This window comes from Protopterus annectens, chromosome 16.part0 (genome assembly GCF_019279795.1).
Source record: "Protopterus annectens isolate FY-2018-M chromosome 16.part0, PAN1.0, whole genome shotgun sequence".
NCBI classification, from domain to species: Eukaryota; Metazoa; Chordata; order Ceratodontiformes; family Protopteridae; genus Protopterus; species Protopterus annectens.
Genome location: NC_056750.1, coordinates 255,298,996 through 255,312,289, shown reverse-complemented (window position 1 = coordinate 255,312,289; position 13,294 = coordinate 255,298,996). Strand labels below are relative to the sequence as shown.

At 37.7% G+C, this 13,294-nt stretch overlaps 1 protein-coding gene across 1 annotated transcript in view; it reads right to left on the bottom strand.

The window, feature by feature from the left end:
- Positions 1–1,052: 1,052 nt before the first annotated feature.
- LOC122790585 (extracellular calcium-sensing receptor-like) overlaps positions 1,053–13,294 on the bottom strand; it is a 119,692-nt gene continuing 107,450 nt past the window's right edge. Inside the window, exons 4-5 of the mRNA XM_044058111.1 lie at positions 6,708–6,831; positions 1,053–1,960 (exon numbers count right to left, since the gene is read on the bottom strand). Coding sequence (XP_043914046.1) covers positions 1,053–1,960; positions 6,708–6,831 — 1,032 coding nt within the window. The remainder of the gene's footprint in view (positions 1,961–6,707; positions 6,832–13,294) is intronic.

Genomic DNA, 13,294 nt, shown 5'->3' with positions numbered 1-13,294 from the left:
TAAAACGGAAACACTCATTCACTGAATATATTTATATATACCCATTAGAAATATTGACATATCCAAGCAAAAACAAAAATGCATTTTTTTAACTCTAAAGACAAATGCATTTCTTTTTCATGGTTCATCACTCAGACGTGCACATCGTTTTTTTTTTTTTTGCAGCTTGAGATATATCTTTAGTTATAAAATTTTAAAAGAATTCAGTAAACAAATACAAACATCATCCTGTCATAATGCTTTTGTTGTTTTATACACATTTTATCTGCCAAACAATTATTACTCTTTATGTAATTATAATTAGACGATGTACTGCTTTTGATCAAAGCTTATGCCTATCTTCTTGCTGCCCCAATGGTGTGGTGGGATAAAGCCCAGACTATAGCACAGGTGACCCAGATTCAATTAGTGGCTCAGGTGACTGATAGAGTAGCACGGAGGGGTGGACCCACCCATCCGGAGAGGGGGCATTTGTCAATGATACTCTCTGAGGGGAAGCATGGTCTAAGGAGGGGAGTTCCTCTTGAACATAAGTCAACAAACAGAGGGAAGGGGATGGGAAAAATGGGGGAATAGTGGGTATGTCATGTATACCCCCCCCAACTAAAAGATGGAGAGCAGACCTCCCCCCTGGATGCCCTTAAGTTCCTACCTGGCCTCAGCATAAATTTGGGCATTTGACTGGGGGGGATGTGAATTGGAGTGCAGTTAGACCCAGTGTAGAATGTAGGGTACTGGGACATCTGTTGGCTGCCAGAATGACAGGAAGGAAGGAAGGAAGGAAGGAAGGAAGGAAGGAAGGAAGAAAGGAAGGAAGGAAGGAAGGAGGGAAGGAAGGAAGGAAGGAAGGAAGGAAGGAAGGAAGGAAGGAAGGAGGAAGGAAGGAAGGAAGGAAGGAAGGAAGGAAGGAAGGAAGGAAGGAAGGAAGGAAGGAAGGAGGGAAGGAAGGAAGGAAGGGGTAAATATACAATAAAAAAGCTTATGCATATCAATTTAGATAAGCAGCTGACATAACATCACTCAAACAGTTATTCAGAGTACAATCAGCCCATTTAAGTGGAATTGTCCTTTCCCATTAGATATTGGCGGGTATTTCTTTCAGGCTTCAATAAAATAATGTAACACTTTGGGGAAAATATACAGAAAAGTATACCTGCTGTAGAACACAGGATTGCAAATATTTCCACAGCTACCATGGCCTTTCCTTTTGTGGTTAGGTACGCAGGGATAAAAGACAGCCACACACTGGCAAAAACCAGCATACTAAATGTGATAAACTTAGCTTCATTAAAGCTGTCTGGAAGCTTCCTGGCAAAGAATGCCAGGATGAGGCTGATGCTTCCCAAAATCCCAAGATATCCCAATATGAACCAGAAACTTACTGCTGACCCTTCATTACACTGAATAATGATTTTTCCCTCTTCCACTTCCTTGTTCCATTCACTGAAAGAAGGAGAGGTCACCATCCAAAACATGCAAATCAAAACCTGAAGTGAAGAGCAGATGGTCACAACTGAATATGGTACCCTGGATCCCACCCACCTCTTCAAACTGCTACCAGGCTTTGTAGCTCTGAATGCAATTATAACAATAAATGTTTTTGCAAGGATAGAAGATAGACATAAGGAGAACACAATTCCAAATGCTGCCTGGCGGAGCATGCAGCTCAGAGTTTGAGGTTGACCAATAAATAGAAGGGAACACAAAAAGCACATCAATAACGAAAGAAGCAGTAAGTAACTGATTTCACGATTGTTAGCTTTAACTATTGGTGTTTCACGGAAGTGGAGGAATGTTCCAATCACTGAAACAGTAACCAGTGAAAATAATATAGCAAAGGCAGTCAGTGCCGTGCCCAAAGGCTCTTCATATGACAGGAACTCAGTGATTTTTGGCACACATTTCTCATGGGCAGCATCCGACCAGTACTCTTCAGGACAAGATATGCAGTTTGTAGCATCTGCAAGAGGAAAGATCATTTATGTCAAAAAGTAACTCATATTTACAAAATCCAAATAAATTACACTGTTTTATGTGTGCTGTCTTTGTGCAAAATTGTCTGATTATAGTGCCAAATGTTATGTGCATATGGATAATTCCCATTCATATTTGCTTAGTTATGGTTAGTCTTCCATCAGAATACATAGTGAGCTGCCCAAAATGTATTCTAGTTAATATTTGTACAAATCCTGAAGGGTGCAAACCTGCTTTAGCCACTAGTATCCCTAACAGTGCGAGAGAACTTTATTATTGCTACAAAAGGTAGGTATCACTCCTGCACAGTGCAAACTTACATTATTCATAACATAGGGTGTATTAATCTGCCTTCTGTTCTCTGATAACTAAACAATGTGCTGCAATTATTAACTTTAACATACATGAAGTACAGACATGTTTCTTCTGTTGATATACAGCTGTGATTCAATTTGCTGTTGACGAAGCACTGCACATATTCAAAGCCATCATTTACTTGTTTAAATAAATGAATGATATTCTAAGGGCTCCAGTGTGGATAACAGAATATAAACAAAACACACTTTGTTTCATACTCTCTTGTCACAAGTCTTTCATTTTACATTGGAAAAGATATTTTGTTACTGCTTTGCAGTTCATTTTACACAGTTAAATACAAGTGAAGCCTGGGAATGTTTGGTTACAATCCCACTATTTTGTTTCCTCAGTTGTGAGCCATTGTTCTTGTACAGTTAAGCCATGGTCAAGAAAAGGCAATACCTTAATCCAATCTTCAGAGCAACTTAACAGTCTGACATGCAAGGCAATATGCTTTATATGAGTAATTTATTCAAAAATGTTATGACGTCACTAAATTAGCTGTCTCTGCTATAAATGACATTCATTAAACTAGTACAAGTTATGCAAGGTTGAAAATATCTGTGGTAATGTACAGGCCCATAAAATGGAGAAATTAAAAGTGACCACAAGGTTAGACATATAGATCAGGAGCTTTTTTTTGGTTGAACATATCATGTTTGGATTCTCTTCATCATCATCTGGCACAACATGCTTGTGAGGCTAATTGGCCTGTTAATAATGGGGTCTGTGGGAGGGTCTCTGTTGTGGTTTAGAACCATCTTCTAGACATCAAGGACATAACCACCTTTTAATGATCTGTTATGAGTGAGCATAAGGGACTGCATTTGATTATTTTTGATTTTATAAATTGTACTTCCTGATATCTCATCAGGTCCCAGAGAACTGGTATTTCTGACCTTAGTGAGGAAAGATGTTAACCATTTCAGGTGTAATTTTGTGTAAGATCTTGTTGGAGGAAGAAAGAGGGGATATGGTTTTCATTTGTAAACTGTAATTTGCTCCAAATCTGCATAATAGTGTGCTAATTGTATCTGCTGACTGTGTTATGATGATGCCATTTTATTCTAGCGGAGTAAATGTTTATTCCATTCCTTTAATTTTTGGATATTATTATCGAAGGCCTTATTTCTGTTACCTGACTTGATATGTTTTACCTCAAATGAAACGTTGCTACTTTTGGTTGTTTACTGAGTTTCTATTTTTGGATAGAGATGTCCTTAATGTTGTTGCATCCACTTGGATAAAGTTTGAAAACTTTTATGCTCTTTGTTTTAGTTTAATCATTTCCTAATTGTTTGACTCTTCCACTCAGTTATTGTAGAGTTTCTACTTAAGGATATCCCTCATATCTAATTTGCACCGAATGTATGTTTTCTCCCTTGCTGGTATCATTATGATTTGTTTAAGATTGTTAAAGTTTATGAAGTCCAGTCATTTTTGAACCCAGTTATTGGCTGAGGCAGGGTCTTCTCAGTCAATGGAAGGATAATTAGAGGTCACTGAGTTAAAAAGTATTTCTTAATGTGGGGAGGGTTATAAACTTAGCAAATAAGTCGTCATGTTCTTGAAGTGATATGAATGAGATCTGTAATTTGCTACAAAATTGCAGTTTGTGATGTTTATTGTTAGCCTGATGTGGAGGATGTTATGCCTACAATTTGTTTCGCTAACTCTACTTCTGAAGGGCTGTCTTATGAAAATGGATATATCATCATTGGTCACGTAGATGGTCTGAGTGGGAAGTGTTGTAATAAGGTACTTGTGGAATGCAGGGTAGGTGTTTGAACCATATCTCTGAGACAACATATATTCTTATTCCCTCAAAAGGTTAGGTAAGCCTCTAGGCAGCTTAATTTTTTTTTATAATTTAATCTGTGGACATTTTGAGTCTTATCTTCACCTTATTGGTATATTTGGATTTTAGAATGGAATAGACATTAATTTGACCCTATTTAAAATAAACATTAGAGGGGAAGAATGTCTATTCTGTGCTATATACACTTTTTAGTGATGATCGACTTCAGAAGATTTGACATTGTCTCCGAAAAGATCACATGATGTCCGTATAGGAGCACAGGTATATGAAACTCTTATACCTCACATCATGTTTTTGCAGGGGGCTGTGCCCCCCTGTACCTCCCCACACCCACTGCTAACTATGTATTCCAATTCCAAGATCGCACTACAATGAGGAAAGGGATGAGTTTCCAAACCGCACTGTACCGCAATCTCTGTACAGTACTTTGCGTTCATATCAGAGATTGTATAGTGCATTCACTGATATGAACTTTCGAACATGGAGATGTTCTGCAAGATGGAAATTCGAACATCCCTGTTTCGAGTTTTCCATCTGCAGAGCATCTCCGGTCACAAATTTGATAGTAAACCAGCTTAAAATATTTTTATTAACTTAATTAGTCATATGGATCATACTTGTTTTTATCAGTTCCTTACTTTTGCAGTTATACCTTTGTTACACAAAAGCAAGTTTTCATTTATTTAGATAACTAGCATACCCTTAACATCTGAAATTTACCAGCATTTAATTGCTACTTTGTAAATACTAGATTATTCAGGATGTTATAAAATACTCATATGGTAAATGTGTGCCTTGTTCAGAATGCATACTGTGCTATGAAGTTGATTGTAGTAATCTCCAGTAGAATATTTCATGGTCATGGGAATAATGTTAATAAACACAGGATACCGATTCATAGTAACATCATCTTTATATAATTAAGACTACAGACTAATAAAGGGGGTCAGAAGAGTATTTTGGTGAAAAGATGTTTGTAGCACAACTGTTATCATGCTGTTTTAAGATGAATGTATTTGTGTATTAACATATGTAACAATTATCAAAAATGTGATGGGTAATGTTCTGCTACAGGTAGGATATAATTATGATTTATAACTCTTGAGCATGCTTCAAAATAAAGCAGTATGTTTACTTTCAGGCTGAGATTGTCAAACTAAGACAAAAGTGCATTCGTTACTACTCAGAAATATAATTAATGCATGTTTAGCTTTAGGCTAAGCAAGTGCATCTAAAATAAGAGAATTTACTTTCTAAATATTATTGAGATTTGAATGCTGCTACTTAATATGATGATAATGATATCACAGTTGCTTGAGCTTTACTACTCAGGAGAAAAGCTGCTTATGTTTTATTGGACGTGTCATGTAACAACAATGCGTCAATGTTCAAATTGTGTTGTTTTATATGTTGCCAGACTGCAGCCTTCTGGAGAAAAAGTGAGATGTGTATTACTGATTGCTATGCTCTAAGCTGTTGTAACCTTGAAATGAGAATTATAAAATAAAGGGGAACACAGGAGGAGTTGCCTCCATGAAAACATTCGTTATTGTTGGTGTGTTACTGTATGTTGTTTGCATGTTATTGTATAAGCCTGAGTACATGCGTTTCAGGTGTGTGTGTGTACTCCCACTGTCAGTTTGAAGCAATGATCACTGAAAAGTTTTGATCAAAGCAAACCAGTTTAAAGGACTTAGTAAGGCCAGCATCCAATGAGTTTAGTCTAAATTCTCTAAAACACTGCTTAGGGCTACATCAAACTGCTTTAATTAAATTTCAGTAAAAGAACAGATAATGAAGTTAAGGCCCTTTATTCATAAAGACAGCTTCATTTAGTTATTTCTAAAACTATAAGTGTTACTGTAAAATAACTTGGCATTATTTTTTCAGATGTTGTTTTAAAGAAGCAAGCTGAACCATGAACCTATTATCCATAACTAGAGCTTGTCATCCCAACACACAACTACTCCCACCCCAAATCAGTAGAATACAAAATTTATTGTTTAAAAAAGATCCCAATGATTCAAAGCTAATCTGAAGTAGTTTTAATCTGGTAAAAATTCTTGAATTTGATCAATTCAGTTTTAAGACAGTTGAAACCATTGTCCTCATGTGATTAGCTTGTTCTAGCTGCACAATATCTAAGTGTTGATTGTCTTTAATTAATAGGAGCATTCCTATCTCAATTGTAGAATCTGGTCAGGTGTCCACATAAGGAAAATTTTTGCCAGATAAAAGAGAATAGGACGTGGTTATCCTTTAGTCATGATTCAGTAATGGCAAGGCTGTCAGCTTACTGTATAATTAACCAAATCTGTTTGTGTTATTGTGGACACTGTTTACATTAAGGAACCCATTCTTAAGTGTTTTTGTGAAGCTTCTAACTTTGTTGGCAGAGACGTCAAATTATCACCCTTTGCCTACAATGTGATAAAAAAAATCAAGGCTTCTTATCCTCTGGACTGGACTCTTACAAGTTCAGCGGACAGTATTTTTGCATCATGAATTATTCTGATATTCTCAGTGTCTAGTGCAGCTTGTCTGCAGGTGTACTCACCTGTCTGATTTGCAATCATCCCTCTCGAACACACAACACAGTCGAAGCAGCAGAGTGGCTCCCCCTTTCTGGGCATCTTCCTCCAGCCCTTTTGACAGCTCTGACTACAGACTGAAGTTGGAAGCTACACAAAAACAGCAAGAAAAAGCAGGTTATTTACATGAAACAACAGAGAATCCAGCTCTATGGCACAGAGGGATAAAGCCCAGACTGTGACCCAGATGACCCAAGTTTGAGAAGCAGCTCAGGTACTGGAAGAGCTGGGAAGGGAAGCATGGAAAATGAGAGGCTACAACTTGCCCATCCAGGGGGAAGGTGTAGTGGTTTCCAGACTGGTATTCCTGCTGCTCTAGTGGTTTGGGTGGAGGACCATGAGCACAGAAAGGAAGGAAGTGAGATGCAGTTACCTAAATTGGTGAAGGTAGCCTCTGAGTGTGCATGCAAAGGAGCACACATGTGCACAAGAGGACCGTTACTAGTCCCTGCTGTGATGCAGGTGCTCACATCACCAGAAGTAGTGGAGTTAGAGCCTACATATACAAATATCCCAGCAGACTACCTTCATAGCTACTTGGATGATGCGCTCCTCTGGACTGCTTGCCCCATTTTCTTGCGTTCATCCCTAGCATGTGGAACAATGCACTGAATCTCATGAGGGGAGACTTAATTGTTATCAGTGATAGGGCAAATGAGCATACAGAAGAAAAGCAATACAACACGAATAAGAAAAAAAATTTAAGTTGAATGACAACACTGTTTCACTGCAACTACGTGGTATTAATACACTTTTGCGTATACTTTAAAGGCCATGCTATATCTCTCATTAGTATTTTTTACAGTAATAAAAGCAGAATAAAGAACAGTAATTAGCATATCTTTCAACCATTGAAAATCTCGGCAATGTTTTTTTGAAAAGTAGGTACATCTGGCCAAAAATGTGGATACCCGATTAGCATAACAATTGCACAGCAAATATTATAATTTGAATACCACTCAGAATTACACATTTAAAAAAAATGACGTCAAACAAAAGCTGAAGTATTAATTTTCAGATGCCACATGCATTAAACACCAATTTCAAGGGAAAAGTAATGTCCAAGAGACCACTACTTGCAGAAGCAGCTGGATCAATGAAACAAAACATAAGTTTAACACAAGTGAGACTAAATGTCATATTAAAATTGTAGCTGAGGTAACCACCATCATCTTACAGTTTGTCTTTTACAGGGAAATTGATGAACTACTGAGAGGCTACTCCTGCACTGACACTGCAAGCACAGAAGTAGAAATATTTTGAAGTGGCTTAAATTAAATAGTTAAGACTATACAGGAAAGTAAAGGCTCCATTTGCATCAATTTGCTTTTCCATAATCATTAGCCCTATAAAAACAGTTTTTGTTGTATTTCAGTTTGCCCACTCAAATACACATTCAAACACATACTCACAGTATCTGTGGTGTCAGCTAAAAAGAACAAAAACAGTCTGACCGCAGTAATTTATTTAAGCTTGCTGCTGTCTGTCACACTAGTACAACCCAAAATATAGTATAAAAGAATTAAAACCAAATGACAAAAGGGGAGTACAGTCAGTGCTATGGTAAAGTAAGAAAAAACACCATGTACCAGTCTCTGGTGCTTTGATTCAAAGAATTGATTTTTGCAGTTCTGCTTTACCTGTTCTTTAGCAGTGTGTTTGTGTTTACATAGCCATAGCAACACTGGCTGAGCTTTACTTTGGCTTTAATGCTTTTATGCTAGAAAACAAAAGTCAGTTAAAAAAATCCGTGGCACTTTTTCAGAGTTAAAAAAGTTTTTGTTTCATGTTCATGTAAAAAAAAAAAAAACAGAAATAGCACCTCAGCTCATTGTCTTCTGAAGTTCTAATAACATTAAATTCATCTCCATTTTTATAAATGCTGCAATCAGTTACCTCATCATGGATGTAAAGAGATAAGCACACATTAAGTAAACTTACAAAATTAACTAAATAAATAAATATTACTGAATCAATACCTACATTAAATATTTCTTAAGTAATTGTTCATTCATCTTGTTTGTAAAGAATCTAATGTAAATATAAACAAAGCTTCTTTTTTTACGATTAATATAAACACAGGTCTGAAAAAGAACAGTCAAACATAATACAACTCTTATAGTTTTTAGATCATGGCAATGATTTAATTTTAAAATACAAGGCAGCTGGACTTGTAAATATTCACTTTTTAATATCTGTAATGTACAGCAGGATTCTTTCCTTGCTTTTTTTCCTGTCCTTGTAAATCATGGATGATTACAGTCAGTTATTAATGCCAGACATTACAATTTCACTCTTCATAGCTAAAAGTAAAGCCATAACAGTGCAAAAGCTGTTATACTATGGGTTTCTAAATTTGCAGAAGAAATACCTAAAATCCATCCCAGATTGTGTTCCATCCTTAATTTTGCCTTTGTAGGGATTGTTTGTACTACAAGGCTAAGAGGTACGCCTATTGTTCCCTGTCCCTCTCTCTCTCACCTGCCACAAACTGTTTTGGGCATTGAATAATACTCAAGATCTTCAATATATGTTAAAAAAGTCTTGGATTAATGCTGAGGTCTGTGTGGCAAGGGTGCAGGATTTGAATACCTTTACCCACCCATTTCACCTTTTTTAATGCTTCTTGTTTCCATTATGCTCCTGGTGTTTGGTGGTAGTGCAGAGGACTAATATCCTTTGTGGGAGGGTTGGAATCCCTTTTAGTGCCCTTAAGGCACACTTCTTGTACTATCCCTGGTGGCTAATGGTTCTACACACCATTTTTTGTATTTTTTTATTAAGTGCCTTTATAGCACTCTGTTAGAGTACCCATGGTGTCTATTGCCCCCATCCCTAATATGTGTAAGTGCTGTTACAGCATGAGAGTTTATCCCTGGTGTCTAACATTGTCTCCAACCCACATCGGAAGGGTTATCCCTGGTGTCTATTGTTCCCCCTATTCACGTCTGTAGGGTCATCCCCAGTGTCCAGGGTTGCCCCTGACCCATGCCAGTAGGATTATCCATGGTGTCTTGTAGTCTCCCTGATTCTTGTCTTTAGGGTTATCCCTGGTAGCTAGTGGTCCCCCAATCCAATTTTTGCAGGCTTGCTTCTTAATCTAGAGGTCTGTGAAAATGTGACAGCCACTCCAGTTGACACACACACACACATACACACACACACACACACACACACACACACACACACACACACACACACACACGCACGCACGCAAGCACACACACACACACACACACACACACACACACACACAAACACACACACACACACACACACATTCATCCATTCATCCATATGCACATGCACACATTACACACCTAACCTAACCATACCTCTCAACCTGGAAACATCAACAATCTGGACAAAGGCCAATAAAAAGTAGGTACAACTGGCCAAAAACCAGGATGCTGATTAACATACCGTTTGCATCCATAATCATGTAACCATGCCAAAACGAGTGGAATTGTGGCATACCTCTCAAGTGTTCCTCATTACAAGGAACATTCCTCATTTGGAGTCCTAAAAAAGTCCATGTTCCTTGAAGTTCCACACCGAAAGGGTCTGTCACGCATTCAGTGTTAGCAATTTTTTTAAAGGATATCCATGGTAAATAGAAATGAATTATATTAATTAATTAAAGGAATTATTGCATAAGTAAAAATATCAAATTTTAAACCATCCTATGAGCTTCCTAGCTGAAGCTTTTACTAAGCTATTAGTAAGTGCTCCACATTTTTCCCATTTGTTCCACATTATGAGAGGTAGTGTTCCTCATTTTGTAGATGGAAGGTTGAGAGCTATGAATTATGGGATAACAACATGAAGATTGTTGTCACTAAATAATAAGAAATAGTGGAAGACATTTGAATTTCAGACTTCATATCCCTAAAACAATACATAATAATGCAAAACCTGTTATTCTAGCAACTGAGTTTACAGGAGCAATATTTAAAATCTGTCCCTATTTTTGGGCCTTTGTCCCACATAATTTTTGGCTTTGTCCAAGTTTCTTGCTCTGAGAGATTGAGAGTTATGGCTGCACTGTACACTCCATATAAATACACACGTCTGACTATATGTTTTATCATTAATAAAGTGGACTAAAGTATAAATTACTTGGCTCAAGCAAGTTCTATCCAACAGCCTATAAGTAGACTAGCAATGTATGTGCATTCACATCATACTAACTCATTGTAACAAGCATAATTTAAAACAACCACTCCACAGCATATCGCTTATACTAGTAGGACTATTATTATCAGAAACCGCAAGTTGTACAACGCAATTAATACAAACGCTCCACTTCTGTTTCACCATCTGAAGGAATCAAACAGATTTTTAATCTCAAAGAAATAACATTCTACCAGCCTTAAAGAAGCAGAAATCTTCAACAAACTATACAAAATGTGCTTACACTCACTGGAGTAATGCAGCACAACAGAACTTACAGCTTTGTGCATGAGGAGAACACAAACTTTGGAGCTGTTCACTTTTAAAATTGTTTCTGTAAATTACAAGTTGTACTATGCATTTACAGCCTAATTAGGGCACTAGATATTTTAGGAAGAATTTGGTCGCTGACAGCTTGTAATTTTCATGCTTGTCTAATATTCATGTTGGCATGAGGAAGTTGAAAAGAGGAAGAGAAGAAGTCGAGCTGAGAGAGGCTTCCCTTTCTCCTGTGTTAGCATTGCACTTGTGTGGGACATTATCATTTTACTTTTGAAATGAGATTTTCTAGACTTCTGGAGCAACTTGAGCTCGTAACATTTTTATCGAAACCTGTCAAGCTTGTTTGGCGGTCTAGTTAATTTAATCCTGTGCTGTCTTACAAATATGAAGTTCAGATCCCGCAATAGTCTTATACTCGGTATACTATAATTGCTGATCTACCTTTGGAAATTGTTGTAGGTTTATTTGTTATGCTACAAGAAATGCATTAGGAATGAACAGAGTATGTGAATTTGATAAAGAGAGGATATCAGGATGGCCCCTCTTCTGGGCCAAAAGGATTCCACTTTTCTGTCTCAACCAGCTAGAGTACCCATTGGTAAAGGATTTCTCCTCTGGTCTAAACTACTGGATTAAGAAATTAAACCATCAGAATTTGCATCGCAATGAAAATTTGACTATGTAACTTTTTCACATAACAGAGCCTTTCATTTTTTTAGGTTAGAGAGACTTTGGAAATTTCTGATAAAAATGGTTTTATACTGCACTTGTCAGAACTTTGCCATACTACTGCCTCCCTACTTCAAATACACCAGCGTTCTTGGCTGTTGTTTCCTAGCAGGTGTTGGTTATTTTCTAATTTGCAGACCAGCTATTACCTAATATTTAACATGGTAAAAGAGGCACTTTTGGCATGGACTGCAGCAAAAATCACTTTTCTTGGATGATGCTAGAATTATATCACCTGATGCACTACAAAGTACTGTAAGCATTATTTTTAGTCAAATACATAAATACAAAGTGATTTCAGAAGCAAGACAGTTCAGTTGGTAAATACTTGTCTAACAGTTCAAAGAATAAAACCACAGGCTACCCACCAAGAATGGGAAATGATCTGGCCTACTTGTTCTCTTCAGAAAGTCCACAAAAATGACAAGGTGCTGAATGGGGACATCGATTTGGCACTAAAACACGCATGCCCAAGTTCAGCAGCAAATACCTTTTGATGAGCTCTTAATTGGCCAAGGCAGCAGCTGTTCCATGTTGAAAAAAAGTACCTTTCCTCCATGCTTGCTTAAATATTAAGGAAGGAGCTGAAGCAGCCAGCTACACACTGACCCTGTCATTAGTGCTGCTGTCATACCTCTGCCAGAACTCATCTTTCTCCAGACCATCTCCCAGGCTCCAATAGTCTTACTGGCAATCAGGTACTGCCTCACAAAGCTGATGTCATCACACATGCCCCTGCACATTGACGACATTGCAGGGTAAGCTGGTGATGTGTGATGATGTCATCGAGAACTTAAAATTGTAAAAAAAAATTAAAAAAAAAATCGGGAATTGAAGGGGCCACTCGGAAATTAGTGGCACTCGATGATTTTGACCTCAAAGCCAGTAAATACTGAAGAATTTTGTATGATTGAGAGGTATGAACCTAACCCCTCACTATCTCATTATCTTGCAGCCCCTCATATACATGCAGTCCTCCCCCAACACTATCTGACTACTTGACTCCTCAGTCCTTAGTTCTACCACAGTGGATGAATACGGCCAAATGGGCAGCAGTGGCCATGCTACTTTATGAAGCAGAGTGATTCAGAGAATCGCTCAGCTGCTTAAATGCCTTACTGGAGGCAGTTCAGATGGAGATCACATGTCCAATTAGCACAAGGCTCTCCTCCTCATTAGAATTTGTTATGGCTGTGGAGACAGCCCACAATGATATTGCATGTCTTCAGGTTGTAGCACTATGTTAGGGCAGTCTCCGAATCAGAAATGTTGACTGTGTGTGCATCTTCTTTTTCTTTCAGCTTTTCCCATTAGGAGTCGCCACAGCGGATCATCTGTTTCAATTTCTTCCTGTCCTCTGCATCTTGCT